Source organism: Prionailurus bengalensis, chromosome B3, assembly GCF_016509475.1.
Source record: "Prionailurus bengalensis isolate Pbe53 chromosome B3, Fcat_Pben_1.1_paternal_pri, whole genome shotgun sequence".
Lineage (NCBI taxonomy): Eukaryota > Metazoa > Chordata > Mammalia > Carnivora > Felidae > Prionailurus > Prionailurus bengalensis.
The window spans coordinates 111,217,457-111,234,095 of NC_057355.1; the positions used below are offsets into that span (position 1 = coordinate 111,217,457).

At 43.6% G+C, this 16,639-nt stretch overlaps 1 protein-coding gene across 1 annotated transcript in view; it reads right to left on the reverse strand.

Moving 5' to 3' along the window:
• Nucleotides 1-2,447: 2,447 nt before the first annotated feature.
• The window catches only part of ESR2 (estrogen receptor 2), a 56,462-nt gene continuing 42,270 nt past the window's right edge, over nucleotides 2,448-16,639 (reverse strand). Inside the window, exons 7-8 of the mRNA XM_043556332.1 lie at nucleotides 4,888-5,068; nucleotides 2,448-3,056 (exon numbers count right to left, since the gene is read on the reverse strand). Coding sequence (XP_043412267.1) covers nucleotides 2,867-3,056; nucleotides 4,888-5,068 — 371 coding nt within the window. The 3' untranslated portion in view covers nucleotides 2,448-2,866. The remainder of the gene's footprint in view (nucleotides 3,057-4,887; nucleotides 5,069-16,639) is intronic.

A 16,639-nucleotide genomic window follows, 5' to 3' on the forward strand; every position in this document is an offset into this window, starting at 1 on the left:
ATACGCCATGTCATCTCAACTGCCTACTTGGCCCAGATCCCAGTTCTAAGAGACAGCCTTGCACGAAGGAGGCCCCCCCTGCCCAGGCTAGACTAACCTGTACCAGCAGCACATCCCCCCCGAATGGCAACCTGAGCCAAGAAGAAATTACCAACGTGTTACATCCCCCTCGTGGCTGAATCTAAATGCAGTGAAGCAAGCAGCCTCAAGAAGCATGCGGGAATAATGAGGGGATGCGTAGTGGGCGCTGGAAGGGTTTACTCAAGCACATGCACCCTCCGGGCAAGCACAGGGTTTGGCACGGAAAGGTGCTTAGACACCTGAGACAAATCTGGTTTCTACCTTGGGCAGCAAAATCCAACCTAAAAAATGTCACTCATGCTCCTGTGGCAGTGGCTTGGACCTCATTCTGTTTTGTTTTTGTTTTTGAACCTGGTAGTCTCTTTTGTAAGTACAATTAAGAACATTTCATCAGCAGGGGCACCTGGGTGGCTCAGTCAGTTAAGCGTCTGACTTCAGCTCAAGTCATGATCTCACAGTGTCGTGAGGTCAAGCCCTGCATCGGGCTCTGTGCGACAGTGCGGAGCCTGCTTCAGATCCTCTGTCTCTCTCGCTCTCTGCCCCTCCTCAGCTTGCGCGCGTGCGCTCTTTCTCTCTCGCATGCGCACACATAAACATGAAAAGAGAGAGAGAGAGAGAGAGAGAGAACTTCATCAGCAAATACTTGTTCAAGACTGCCTCCTTTGCCTCCCACTTCGGTTTCCCCAACCTGCTATCTTCTGTTCAACGTGCAGGGTTCTAGGCTGCCCAGAAAGAAAGAAAATTGACCTTCTGGATGACACTGGTTCCCCAGTTCCTGTAAAAGGCAGTCCATGTGATCTATACCAAATCTCACCTAGGCTGCAACACTGAGCCACTAGGAATAATTTCAGGCCACCTTAGACTACAGACAATGGCGTGTTCTCTAGGTCTGTGTCCACGTGTTTCTGAAACGGCTCTGCTCAACTTTCAGTAAAACTGCACCAAAATTAAGAATTATCCAAGGACTCCCTAGCAGAAACCAACCTTTATAACATTGAATTTAATTTCCCTAATGACTTAGGAAATACAGAGTGTGCTAGCAAAGTAAACCTATTTTCGAAAAGAGAATGAGTTTAATCTCCTCTCACAAGGTAATTTTTTAAAACATCATCAAAAAAATCATACATATTATTTAACTGCTCACTTTCAAGATACAGATGTAACTCATTTTACACATTCACCATGTTCCTGAAGGTTTCCATTATGAAAAAGTGAGTTAAAATTGTAATTTCAGAGGTGCTTTATCACCTCGTCCTATTTATGTTCCACTTGAAATAGGAACTAATAGTTTACGAAGTTCCCCCCCCCCACACTCACCATAGAAATGTTCTGATAAGAAAACAGTTCAAAAGAGCCGTAGGATGTAAAAGAATTCTTGCTATAAATATCCCTAAATATATATATATATATATATATATATATATTTTTTTTTTTTTTTTTTTTTTTTTTTTTTTTTAAGTAGAGTTTGCAGACCAGGGTTGTTCAGGCGGTAATGCTCACCAAATCTACACTGTGGCCATGAACCCGACATACCGGTGTGTCTGTAGCCATTTATCTTTCCACGGAACAGCATGCCTTGCACACACAGCCTGACGTGTCCCTGTCTATGGATGGCTGATGTGACAATTGTGGATGTCCCAGGGAAGCACTGTGGCTGTGACCCAAACCCACAAGAGAAACCCATTCCTGCAAACACTGGGCCTTTCTCCCGCACACACCGGGCACCTGGGACGAGAGAGTTTTGAGGAAGGAAAATTCCAGGGGCAGTTAGATTTAAATCTCTACAATCCTCCATGAAAGTGATCACAAACACACATGCACCCCAAATAATTAGCAGGCTCTATGAATGCAAACCAAAAGGAATGAACCTCTATGAAGATGGCAGCAAGGTCAAGCGCGGGGGAGGGGGGGCGCGGGGGTGGAGAACGTGGCTCACTTCCCAGCCTGACCACCGGCTCCCCAGGTTGCAATCCCTCTGGCCTTCAATGGTAATAGTGATACATGGCCTTAGTCCTCACAGATTTGTGAGGCAGGTTTGTGGAACTAGTTCATTCATTCATTGTTTGGTTTTCAATCCTATAATCAAGTGGCCCGGAAGAGGGCAAACAAAGGCCTATCTAAGGGCAGGTTAGGTGGCACAATAAAGGTTAGTCCACTTCTTGGGGCACCTGGGTGGCTCAGTCGGTTAAGCATCCGACTTCGGCTCAGGTCATGATCTCATGGTTTGTGAGTTCCAGCCCCATGTAGGGCTCTGTGCTGACAGCTCACAGCCTGGAACCTGCTTCAGATTCTGTGTCTCCCTCTCTCTGCTCCTCCCCTGCTCTCACTGTCTCTCTCTCTCAAAAAAAATAATAATAAACATTAAAAAAAAATTTTCTTTAAAGGTTAGTCCACTTCTTTAAAGTGCCTCATTCTCTCCCTCTCTACCTTATAAACCTTCCACGTCAGATTTCCACCATTCATTCCAAAACCTTCAGGATGTTTCCCAGAGGAACAGAAGGGAGATGGAAAGTAAGAAAGGAACCACACTGAGATTCTATGAGGCCAAGCGAGAGGTAAACTCTGCATTCAAACATGCTCCCTAGCTTTCTCAGCCTGACTCCTGGGAAGTGGAGAGGTCAGGTGAAGGACGGCACATGGCTGAGCCTACCATGACCCAATGAGGGACCACGCAGGAGAAAGACGATGAAGCCCGCCCACTTCCAGATGGAGCTCGCGGTTTGCATTTGGGGTTCACACTTCAGCCTCTGACCTCCTCTGTGGCCTGTTCGCCCCAGGATGGGCATCACTGAGGAGACTGGAGGTTCTGGAAGCCCTCTTTGCTCTTACTCTCCTCTGCCGGGCTGCACTCGGACCCTGTGACCAAGGACTTGTGCCCGCGAAGCGTGTGGGCATTCAGCATCTCCAGCAGCAGGTCATAGACTGGGACCACGTTTTTACACTTCATGTTGAGCAGGTGTTCCATGCCCTTGTTACTATGGGAACAAAGAGATGCTGAGAGTCCTTCCCGTGAGGCAGCCGTGGGAACTTCAGAATCTTCCCCAACTTTCCCCAACAAAGTCGGTCCACCCCACACCCCAAATCGCTTTGCCATTTGCTCTAGGTAGGGTCCTTCCATCTGGCTCCATCAATCATCTACACTGAAGGGCAAGCACCTCAGTGTCCCACCACCCACCCGCAGTGGCCCGACAGAACCTGGCACGGAGTGCAATTCTCATTTTTCATACCAGTTATGTTCTACATAGTTGCCACCAACACTGAATCGGCAAATACACTGCTCCTGGGGAAAATACAGAGGCTCTGGTCACAACATTTTCATCCTCCAATTCATACATAACCTAGGTGTACCTGTGTTTGTGTTTAAAGACACCTTGTTTAACATAACTTGTCACTTCATTAACATTTAACTCACAGTCTATGGTACCATAGCTCATGCATGAATAAAAGCTGATCTAACTCACGTATTCTCTCCATAAAGCACATCACAGCCTTCTTGCACTTAGGAACACTGACAGTGCTTCAGTACTGTGCTTGGGGGCCACGTTTAGACACTGAAATCTCCCAACAAAAAGCACAAAAAAGTGCAAAAACATGGCACTTAAGAGACCACGTAAAGGACATTTCTTTACAGTACGAGGGCCGAAACAAGAATGCAAGTGTCACCTTGTTTGACCTCAGTTGGGAATGTACGTGTGGGCAACTCAAATTTTTTGCCACTCTGCACACGTCCTTGAGTGAGCACGAAAAATGCCATAGAGTATGGATTCAGGGGTTACAAATAAATTTGTAAACGTGGTCACCTTTGCAAATACAGAATCTGTGAATAATGAGAATGGATGGTACCTGTTCTGAAAATGATCCTAGTGGCAAATAATCATTCAAGAGGAAACAAGGCAAAGGTTGTTTTCATTTCCGCCCCCTTGTAATAATCCTTGAGGTGAGTACTGTCCTTCCCCACAGCCCCCAGACTTTCGTCCTCCTTGGGTAGCAACTACTTTCCAACCTCATCTCCCCTCCTCCTGCTCCAAGGCAGGGTGACGCTCATCCCGGGAGCCATCTAGCACTGAGCATCACTATCCCAGCACAGAGCTACCATCCTACACCAGGGGAGTCCCTCGTCATCAGAACACATGATTCGTGTTCCCTGAATACACTCCACTCGCGGCCCTACCTTCCTAAACCTGCTGGCCTCGCCAGTTCCCTTTGGTCTCATTCTTAATGTCCTGATGCTGTCACAAGAACAGAACCACTCTTTAAACACAAACACAGGTACACCAAGGTTATGTATGAATTGGAGGATGAAAATGTTGTGACCAGAGCCTCTCAGGAACCTAACCCTGTATTTCCCCCAGGAGCAATGCATTTGCTGCTTCAGTACTTCCCCAGATCACTAGCCTCAGGAGTTGATCTAACCTCCCCAAGAAAATGACCTCAGAGGAGTGGTGCAGGGAGGGGAGGCACGTCACGTTAGTAGAGACACTGCCCTTTTTAGAATTCCATGAACAAGCCCAAACCCCCAGCAACTAAAAAACAGAGGAAGGATGCCATAAATATCCTATAAGGGGTCACATGACATCTAGTCAGTGCCCACTATGCCAATCTTTGGCCACAGGCTCATGCACCGATGAAGGGACCCCACCACCACCACCATTCCCTTTCAGGGGGTTATTTTCCTTTAGAGGTAAAAATTCTACCTTATTACTCTCAAACTTGCAAACACTTTCTCAAAGCTCTTCACCCTTCTCAGAGCACGTGCGTGCAACCCCCCCCACCCCCACACATTCAGTGGAGCTGCCAGGATTGTACCTGGCGTGTCTGACGTGAGAAAGGAGCATCAGGAGGTTAGCCAGGCGGACTGGCTGCTGCTGGGAGGGAATCCCGCTCTTGGCAATCACCCAGACCAGAGCATCGGTCACGGCGTTCAGTAAGTGAGTCAGCTTCCGGCTGCTGTCAGCCTCCTGGCTTGCTGCGACTAACGGGTGCATACCTGGACGGAGAACAACAGCCACGAGTCATTGCTCTGAGGAGAGGGAATGGAAGTCGTGTATCCAGCAGCTAAGAATGCCTACATTCTCCAGAAAGGGGGCCAAATTGATCTGGGCTGTTCTGGCATCTGCACATATAGTGAAGTCTTAAAAAATCTTCACCTGCCCCCGAGAGCCAGCCTGGCTGAATGCGGGCGGACTAACTGGTCTCTCAAAATGCCACGTGGCCCACAACCCTGGCTTTTCCTAGCAGTAAACCTATCTGGTGGCCGGAACCATTACATGGTGTTTCTCAGCTGTAGTAACAGCTACATACAGAGAGGGTCAGAGAGTGAGATTAATTCTACTCTCAGCCCCTAGGAGGCCCCCTCGTCTAAGGGGAGTTGAACAAACATAAACGAATGACCACGGCAACGTAGCCTCCCCTGTCCACCACATGCAGACAGCCATGGCAGGCCCGCTGTCCAGGCCCTTGGCATCACACCTCTGGTGGCACCTCGCTGGGGCAGGAAGACCATCTCTAGTTCTTGGACCCCAGACCAGTTCCCTAGTGCTTCCGGCCTGAGCACCTCATTGGGCAAAGCCTACAGGCACATGACTCCTGAGATCCCCAAAGCCATCCTCGAAGTAGGCTGTTCCCCACCCCCCACCTCATCCTACCCTGCCCAGTGTTTAATCCCCCTCTGACTCTAGGATCTGAGATACTGTGGCCTCCCAGTATTTGCAAAATAACGGCTCAGGTAAATCCTCTTGCCCCCACACCCCACCACCAATCCTGCCTCCTGCATCCCTGAAAGCAGGGAAATAATTAGCTTCTCTTCCAGGCTTTCGGTTTCAAAGTAAGAATAAATGGCAACTCTGTGGAACCAACCAGGGACCTGCCGGCTGTGTGCTAAAAGGATAATGAGGACCAGCACGCCATCATCCATGGAATTTGGGCACTTTCCATTCTCTTTTTTTTAATTGGTATTTTTAGTTCAATTAAGGTAGCTCAGTTCCACACAGTTCAGTGGAGGCAAGGGACATCTTGAACCACAATTATGCAAGCGTAATGCTTCACCACACCCCTGGGGCCCGTCCCTCCACAATGTCTGACGATGTAGGCTTAAAATATTCATCTTTTTACAGTAACCCAGAACTGCTTCTCTAACTCACAGGCTCACCTCATTCTCCACAGTGACGCTTCCTGAATCCCCCCATATCCTCAAAACTCTGACTGAGCCCCACAGCAGGTGACCTGCCCTCACACCGCAAGGGAAACAGGTCCCACCCTTGGCCCAACGTGCCCCTTCCGAGCCACCAAAATGCAGACCCGCTCATGTGGCTCCCTTTCATGACTTCCCAGCTCTTGGGTCAGAGTCCAAACCACCTGACGCAGCTTTCAAGGGTACCAGGCCACTCTCTTCTCTTTTCACCCTCATCTCCCACTGCACCTCACCTTGAACCCTTTTAACTCCAGAGCAGGTGATACAAAGAACACGCCCAACTTTCTGCTTAGGAACTCGCTCGCTCTCCCTCTCCTCCTCTCCACCCTCCCTCTTTTGCTTATTGACATCCACTCCTCCTTTAGATCCCAGCCTGGCTGTGAACTTCCTTCTGGATGCTCTCCTGACCTCCCTACTATCCCACCCTAAGTCTACTCTGGTTCTCCTCTGAAGTTCTGACAGTGCAGACAGCACCATGTTGTCCCACATCCCGGATTTCCTTATACACACCCATGGCCACGCTTCCACCCTCAGAGACACTGGACATAAGCACTTCGAGAGCACAGACCCTGTCTGCTTATCATTATATCCTCATCACCCTAGTGCAAAGACTGGCATGGAATGAATACTCATAAAGGGAAGAATTAAGCTGAATGTACATAGGTTCAGATCTTTACATCAGGTTAGCCAATCACACCATCATAACTGAAATGATAAAAATGCAGGTTAATGCATATTTTAGGGATACGCACAGAAAATTATTAATCTCATTAAACTTACTTCCCCTAAAATTGACCCCAGCTGCATTAACAAGTGCTTTCTCTAAACTACCCTTCAGTCCATTCTTCTACAGGATGTGTGCTCCATGGATTTCTGCTGTCAGAAATATGTTTTTGGATTCTAAAAGGACGTGTGTTGGTCCAAAGTGACAAAGTGAAAAAATAAAAATAACTCCTCAGCTAAGTATACACAGCACCATTTAGTATTCACAGCACCATTACTCATGATAGCCTAAAAGTGGAAACAAATCTAGTGCCCATTAATAAATGGATAAACAAAATGGGGTGTGTCCATACAATGGGGTATTACTCAGCCATAAAAAAGAACAAAAGACTCATTCATGCTACAACATGGATGAACCTTGAAAACCTTATGCCAAGTGAAAGAAGCCAGTTACAAAGGACCACAATTTGTATGGTTCCATTTATAGGACGTGTCCAGTACAGGCATATCTATACACGGGGGTGGCTGCCTAGGAGTAAAGGTGGAAGAGAAATTAGGGAGGGATGACTAATGAGTACAGGCCTTCTTTGGGGTGATGAAAATATTCTAAAATTGGTTGTGATGATGGGTGATGCATAAGTCTCTGGACACACTAAAATCCACTGAATTGTATACTTTAAATGGGTGAATTGTCTAGTAGGTGAATCCCTCTTCACAAAGGAGTAGTCGTTGCCAGAGGCAAGCCCTGGGTCTTCTAGAGGCTGTGGGGGCAGTGCAGCTTCCTACCGGGCCATCACTGTCATCACCAGCAAGGAGTTTGGGGACAGGAGTCAGTTAGGTTTTGTGAGGACTGTATCAATTTTAGATACAGGGAAATTTTTTATATGCAGAAAGATTAACCTATATAAGATCATCCTGGGAAGGAATTTAGCCGGAAAATACCCATTTTGCTGCCTCGTTGGTCAGCAGTGCCAAGCCTGCACTTGGGCATTCACACACCCCGGGGCTCACCAAGCGTGTACTTACAGAGTAATTGCTAACTGGCAGGCTGTGGCAGAGGCAGGAGATGGGACACAAAGCCCTCACCTCTGGGATGCTCACCACCCAAACAGGGAAAAAACTTAAGCTCTTCTACCAGCCAAAAGTAAAAACATCAGTTGGGGTGCCTGGGTGGCTCAGCCAGCTGCGCATCTTTGACTCAGGTCATGATCTCACAGTGCGTGGGTTCGAGCCCCACGTCGGGCTCTGTGCTGACAGCTCAGAGCCTGGAACCTGCTTCAGATTCTGGGTCTCCCTCTCTCTCTGCCCCTCGCCCGCTCGCACTCTGTGTGTGTGTGTGTGTGTGTGTGTGTGTGTGTGTCTCTCAAAAATAAATAAACAGTAAAAAAACAATGTTTTAAAAAAGGTAGTAAAACAAATCAGTTAGTAAAAAAAATTGTTTAAAAAAAGTATTTAAAAAACGTCAGGATTCATTTTAGAACACAGTTTAATTACTTTACATGAAACTAAAGAAGACAAGATCTTGGCACCATGCCCCACACATACCAAAGAAAGTAAAATAAAAACAAAGACATAATCTCCTCTCCTCTTTATCACCTGGGAACAGCTGTGTGTTCCTCTCACTAACCTACCTGATGACATTCTGAGCAGTACACCGAGGCGGGGGGGGGGGGGGGAGACTCCCCAAGATCTGCCACATCCTACGTTCAAAGGATGAAGATATAAGCTCTCCTTGACTGAAGGCAAATAAATCAGAAAATCTTAAGTGTTTAATAAAAATCCCAGAATACTAGCCAAAGGAAAAATGTGCTTTGGGGAGGTATATGTGGTGTTTGCCTCTTTGCTTTAAGGTAAGGAAGCTCTAGCCATGACCCATCCCTTTATCACCACCTCCTACCCCAGCACCACGAGAACAGGCCAGTGTTTGAGAAAGGCCCGTGATAGGAAACCAGCAGGCTGATGTTCACAATGCTTTGCTCCCACAGTCCGTCAATAGAAAAGGCCCCGTCTGGCCTCTTCAGCATCCTTCTGTGTATCCTTTTGTGCCTCTGCCTTCCACCCACCTGCCTCACAGGAGCTCTCCCTAAAACTCAGAGTGAACCAGGGCTTGAGTTGTTGTCTCCATCATCTTCTTAATGGCAAAGAGCATTGCCTGGTTCTAACCCTCTATTTCTTTCATTGAACAAAAAGTTTCATCCTTTTTAAGTCTTAAAACTGCTTGGACAAATGGACCTCTTCCAGGGGCTCCTGGGTGGCTCAGTCGGTTGAGCATTCGACTTCAGCTCAGGTCATGATCTCATGGTTTGTGGGCTCAAGCCCCACAATGGGCTCTGTGCTGACACCTCAGAGCCCAGAGCGTCTTCGGAGGCTCCCTCTCTCTCTGCCCCTCCCCTGCTCATGCTCTGTCACTCTCAAAAACAAACATTAAAAAAAATCTAAAAACACAGACCTCTTCCTAATTTTAAATATTTTTAAAGACTATTTGCAGACTGATCCGACTCCATGTCCTACATTCAGTACCCTTGATTCTATCCAGGGGAAAACGTATTCAGTCTTCAGGTTTCTGGATGACAAGATGGCTGGTCCCACCACTCTTAATTTGGATATGTTGTTATGTTAACTACAACACTTGTATAACACTTTTGAGTTCTAAAACATTTTAGCAAACGTTGTAACAGGCTGTTAAATGCAGTGTTTTCTGTGATCTCCAAATTTTAGAAGCCAAGTTTCAGAAGCCGCATCAAAGGCTGAGAATAATAAAGTTATGCCAAGTGCCCCTCACATCCTAGGTTGTGTGTAAGAGGATGTGCTGAGAGAGGAATCAAAATGGTGATGTCCCTGGGGCGCCTGGGTGGCGCAGTCGGTTAAGCGTCCGACTTCAGCCAGGTCACGATCTCGCGGTCCGTGAGTTCGAGCCCCGCATCGGGCTCTGGGCTGATGGCTCAGAGCCTGCAGCCTGCTTCCGATTCTGTGTCTCCCTCTCTCTCTGCCCCCCCTCCCCCGTTCATGCTCTGTCTCTCTCTGTCTCAAAAATAAATAAAACGTTATGGGGCGCCTGGGTGGCACAGTCGGTTGGGCGTCCGACTTCAGCCAGGTCACGATCTCGCAGTGTGAGTTCGAGCCCCGCGTCAGGCTCTGGGCTGATGGCTCGGAGCCTGGAGCCTGTTTCCGATTCTGTGTCTCCCTCTCTCTCTGCCCCTCCCCCGTTCATGCTCTGTCTCTCTCCCCAAAATAAAAATAAAAACGTTGAAAAAAAAAAATTAAAAAAAATAAATAAATAAAATGGTGATGTCCTTTCTCTATCTCTCTCTCCGTAGCAAGGATGATACTCTTCTGCTACTAAAGCCTAGCAAGGACCAGACCCCTGATTACCTGTTTCAGTGTATATCGCTATTCTAGACCAAACACATGTATCTAGTTCACTTTGACATTTTTACTATTTAGAAGTCATTGGCACATACCTGAAACCAAATAAACATTTACTAAACTGAAATTGAATTGGATAATAAAGTTAATATTCATTCTATATTATGTCCATTATTAGAAGAGATAAATAACCCAGAATGTAAGTAAGCAAGTAAATAAATAAATATATATAAATAAATAAATAGAGATAAATAACACAGAAGTATGCAGCTATTTAAAACATAACTACCTACATCCGAAACTAATACAGGGGTACTTGGGGGGCTCAGTTGGTTGAGTGTCTGACTTCAGGTCATGATTTGACAGTTCATGAGTTCAAGCCCTGCGTGGGGCTCTGTGCTGACGGCTCAGAGCCTGGAGCCTGCTACAGATTCTGTGTCTCCCTCTCTCTCTGCCCCTCCCCCACTCACAGTTCTGCTCTGTCTCTCAAAGCTGAATGTTAAAAAAATTTTGAGACTAATATTGTATGTCAACTGTACCTCAAAAAAAAAAAAGGAAAACAAATATCCCATTAAAAATGGACTATTTTAACAAATACTTCCCCAAAGAAGATACAGATATTACAAAGCAGCATACGAAAAAATTCACATCATTAGTTATAGGAAAAAACCAAAGAAACCACAAATATATGCCATTACACACCTGTTAGCATGACTGAGGGTCCTGCATCCCAGGAAACTCTTCAGTCTCAGGTAAATCTAAATAGTTGGTCACCCCCAAATACATTTTATATAAAGTTTTATAAAATGCAAACTAATCTGTGCCATTTTATGTTGACTATGTTTTTATAGTGACAGAAATTGTATTGGGGGGTTGCATGGGATTGGACAGGGGGAAGAAATGAAGAAGGGGGAAATTAGGAAGGGGCACAAGGAAACTTCTGAGTGTAATAGATATGTTCACTATCTTAACTGTGGTGACGCTTTCAGGGGCGTATATGATTGCCCAAATGCATAAAATTGTATGCTTTAAACATGTACAGTTTATTATATATTAATTATACCTCATAGTTCCGTTAAAAACACTGTCTTGGCTGTAAAAAAGTCAGATATAAACACATACATACGTATACATACATATGACTACTAACAAACCCTGACCTGGCCACCTAGCATGCTGATACTAATTCAGACCTGACTGAATGATGTCATCCCAACTTGAGCTCGTCACTTACGCAGGAGACTACCTCCAGACAGCCCAATGCTTACCTAGCACACAAGGGAAGCTGACAGCAACCCTCAGAGTAGCAGCCCTCAGAGACTCTGCTCTCCCAATACGGGACAGAGAACATCCCCAGCCTTTGGACTTGAAGAAACCTACTCCATTTCTCTTTTCCTGACCCTCATCCCCACGGTCTCCCTCCTGTACTGGATACAGTCGCTGCTGCGCAGTATGTCTTTTCCATTCAGGCTACAATTTTTGCCCTCTTCGTCTTTCTTTTTCTGTTTTAATTACATTGTTTACAGACTTGTTGAAGTATAACTGATATGCAATAACCTGCACACACTTACTGTGTACAATTTGATTAGTTTTGACATATGTACATATATATATACATACACACACACACACATACACACACCATTAAAAGCATAATCCACAATCAAGATAATGAACACATTCATCACCCTCAAAAGTTCCCTCGTGTCCCTAAGTAATCTATCCCTCCACCTTCCCCAACCCCCATCCCATCCCCCGGCAACTACAGATCTGTTGCTACTATAGATTAGCTTGCTTTTTCTGAAATTTATATAAATGAGGTCTTCTAGTATGTATGCTTTTTTGTCTATCTTCTTTCATTCAGCACCATTATTTTAAGGTTCATAATGCTGCATATATCTATCAGTAGTTCAATGCTTTTTACTGCTGAGCAGTATTCTACTCTAAGGATATATCACATTTGTTTATCCTTTCATCTGTTGGTGGTCATTTGGGTTGTTACCTGTTTAGCGTTATTACAAATAAAGTTGCTATAACATTTGCATACAAGTTTTTGTATGAACATATGCTTTCATCTCTCTTCGGTAAATACCAAGAAGTGGGATGAATGGGTAACCTGGTACATGTATGCTTAACTATTTAAGAAAATGCCAATCAGGTTTCAAGAGTAGCTGCACCAAAATAAGTAAATAAAAGTAGTTGTACCAGTTTATATCCTCCCCAGTAGTGCAGTGAGAGTTCTTATTCCACATTCTCACAAACCCTTGATATGGTCAGTCTCTTTAATTTTAGCCAATCTATTGGGTATGGAGTGGTTTCTCATTGTGTTTTAATTTTTTTTTAATTTTTTTTAACGTTTATTTATTTTTGAGACAGAGAGAGACAGAGCATGAACGGGGGAGGGGCAGAGAGAGAGGGAGACACAGAATCGGAAGCAGGCTCCAGGCTCTGAGCCATCAGCCCAGAGCCTGACGCGGGGCTCGAATTCGCGGACCGCGAGATCGTGACCTGAGCCGAAGTCAGACGCTCAACCGACTGAGCCACCCAGGCGCCCCTCATTGTGTTTTAATTTAGATTTCTCTGATGAATAATTTTAGCACCATTGCATGTAATTATTTGCCAGCAGCATATCTTCTTTGATGAGGTATCCATTCAAAATTTGCCTATTTTAGTTCAAGCACCATCTAGTGGGAAGATCATTCTTTCCCTATTTACCTTGACACCTTTGTTAAAAATTGCTTATTGTATAGGTCTATTTCTGGACTCTATTCTGTTTCAGTGATCTATTTTGATGTCAATACATGTTGTTTTCATTCCTGTGGCTTTAGAATAAATCTCCAAGTCCAGTAGTATGAGTCTTCCAACTTAGTTCTTTTTCAAAGTTCTTTTGTCTGTTCTAGGTTCGTTACATTTCCCTACGAATTTAAGAATCTGTTTGTCAATTTCTACCAAAAAAAGCCTGCTGAGATTTTTATTGGGACCAAATTGAATCTATAGATGATTTTGAGGGGAGCACTGACATCTTAACAATATGGAATCTGCTAGGCCATTAACATATCTCTCCATTTATTTACAATTTATTTAATTTCTCTCAGAAATGTTTTGAGTTTTCAGTCTCAAACCTTCTGTCAAATTTATCCCTAAGTTTAATAATTTGTAATGCTATACAAATAATATTGAGTTTAATTTCAATTATCATTTGTTAATTGCTACTATGTAGAAATACAATTGATTTATATATATTATCCTTTTATCCTACAACCTTAATAAACCCATTTTTTTTTTTTGTAGACCCCTTGGGATTGTCTACATCAATTAGCATGTTATCTTTCCAACCTAAGCCAAAGTCAGATCTTACCAACTGAGCCACCCAGGTGCCCTGCCAAAGCAATCTTGAAAAAGAAGAACAAGGGGTGCTTGGGTGGCTCAGTCGGTTGAGTGTCCGACTTCAGCTTGGGTCATGATCTCGCAGTTTGTGGGTTTGAGCCCCGCATCAGGCTCTGTGCTGACAGCTCAGAGCCTGGAGCCTGCTTTAGATTCTGTGTCTCCCTCTCTCCCTCTCTCTCTCTCTCTCTCTCTCTCACTGCCCCTCCCCTGCTCATACTCTGTCTCTCAAAAGTGAATAAACATTAAATTTTTTTAAATTAGAAAAAAAGAAAAAGAAGAACAAAACTAGAGGTATCACAATCCCAGACTTTACATTATATTACAAATTTGTAATCATCAAAAACAGTATGGTACTGGCACAAAAACAGACACAGAGATCAATGGAACAGAATAGAAAACCCAGAAATAGGGGCGCCTGCGTGGCTCAGTCGGTTAAGCGGCCGACTTCGGCTCAGGTCATGATCTCGCGGTCTGTGAGTTCGAGCCCCGCGTCGGGCTCTGTGCTGACAGCTCAGAGCCTGGAGCCTGTTTCGGATTCTGTGTCTCCCTCTCTCTGACCCTCCCCTGTTCATGCTCTGTCTCTCTCTGTCTCAAAAATAAATAAACGTTAAAAAAAAAAAATTTAGAAAACCCAGAAATAAATCCACAGTTAAATGGTCAATTAATCTTTGACAAAGGAGGAATGAATGTACAATGGGAAAAAGATACTCTCTTCAATAAATAGTGTTGGGAAAACTGGACAACTACATGGAAAAGAATGAAACTGGACCATTTTCTTATACCATACACAAAAATAAACTCAAAATGGATTAAAGGCCTAAATGTGAGACACGAAACCATAAAAATCCTAGAAGAGAGCACAGGCAGTAATTTTTCTAACACTGGCTGTAGCAACATCCTTCTAGATATGTCTCCTGAAGCAATGGACAAAAGTAAAAGTAAACTATTGGGACTACATCAAAATAAAAACCTCTGACAGCAAAGGAAATAATCAACAAAACTAAAAAGGCAACCTATTGAATGAGAGAAGATATTTGCAAACGACATACCCAGCAAAGGGTTAATATCCAAAATCTATAAAGAACTTACACAAGTCAACAGCAAAAACCAAACAATCCAATTTAAAAATGGGCAGAAGACATGAGCAGAATTTTTTCCAAAGAAGACATCTAGATGGCCAACAGACCCTGTGAAAAGATGCTCATCATCACTTATCAGCAGGCAAATGCAAATCAAAACTACAATGAGATACTACCTCACATCTGCCAGAATGGCTAAAATCAACAACACAAGAAACAATAGGTGTTGGCAAGGATGTAAAGAAAAGGGAACCCTTAGGCATTGTTGGTGAGAATGTAAACTGTTGCAGCCACTGTAGAAAACAATAGGGAGGTTCCTGAAAAAGTTAAAAACAGAACCACCCCATGATCCAGTAATTGCACTACTGAATATTTACCCAAAGAATACAAAAATACTAATTCAAAGGGATACATGCACCCCTATGTTTATTGCAGTATTTACAATAGCTAAATTATGGAAGAAGCCCATGTGTCCATCAAAAGATGAATGGATAAAGCACAAGCACGCGCGCACGCGCGCGCACACACACACACACACACACACACACACACAGGAATATTACTCAGCCATAAAAAGAATGAAATCTTGCCATTTGCAATAACATAAATGGAGCTAGAGAATATAATGCTAAGTGAAATAAGTCAGTCAGTCAGTCAGTCAGAATAGCATATGTTTCACTTATATATGGAATTTAAGAAACAAAACAAATGAACAAAGGAAAAAGAGAGAGAAACTAAGAAACAACTCTTAAATATAGAAAACTGATGATTACCATGGGGGAGGCAAGTGGAGGAACAGGTGATGGGGACTAAGGAGTTCACTTGTCATCAGTTCACTTGTTCACTCAGTGCTCAGTGATGAACACTGAGTAATGTACAGAATTGCTGAGTCAGTATATTGTACACCTGAAACTAACATAATATTGTATGTTAACTATACTGGAATTTAAAAAAAATTAAACATTAAAAAAGTAAAAAACAAAGTGTGTACAAATCTGGGATTATTAATTCCTTAAATGTTTGGTAGCATTCTCCCAGAAAAGCCATCTGGGCCTGGAGTTTTCATTATGGGAAAGTTTTTAACTACAAATTCAACTTCCTTAATAAATATATGGCTACTCAGCATTTTAAAATTTCTTCTTGAGTAATTTCTGTCTTTTAAGGAATTTTTCCATTTCATCTAAGTATTCAAATGTATTGGCATAAAGTTGTTCATAATATGACCTCATTATTCTTTTTAATATCTGCAGAATAATAATGTCACCAGTAATGTCACCTCTCTCACTCCTGATATTGGTAATTTGTGCCTTCTTTCCTTTATTCTAATCAGTCTGCCTAGAGGCTTAACAATTTTATTGTTCTCAAAAAAATCAGCTTTTGGTTTCCTTGATATCGATTGCTTTCCTTTTTTCTGTCCCATTGATTTCCACTCTAATCCTTATCATTTGTTTTCTTTGGCTTACTTGGAGTTTCATTTGCTTTGTTTTTCCTAGTTGCTTAAGGTTGGAAGCTAAGGTCATTAATCTGAGACCTTGCTTTTACTTTACTATGGGTCTTGAGTGCTATAAATCTCCCTCAAACTATGGCTTTAGCTGCAACCCACAAATTCTGCTACAATGTATTTTCATTGTAAGTTAGTTCATAATATTTTCTAGTATTGCTTGTGATTTTTGTCTGTGATCCATGGGTTATTTAGATGTATGTTATCTGGTTTCCAAATGTTTGGAAATTTTCCAAGACCTTTTTATTAGCAGTTTCTAATTTAGTTTCACTCTATCAAAGAAAATCCTTTGTATGACTTAAATCCTTTTTA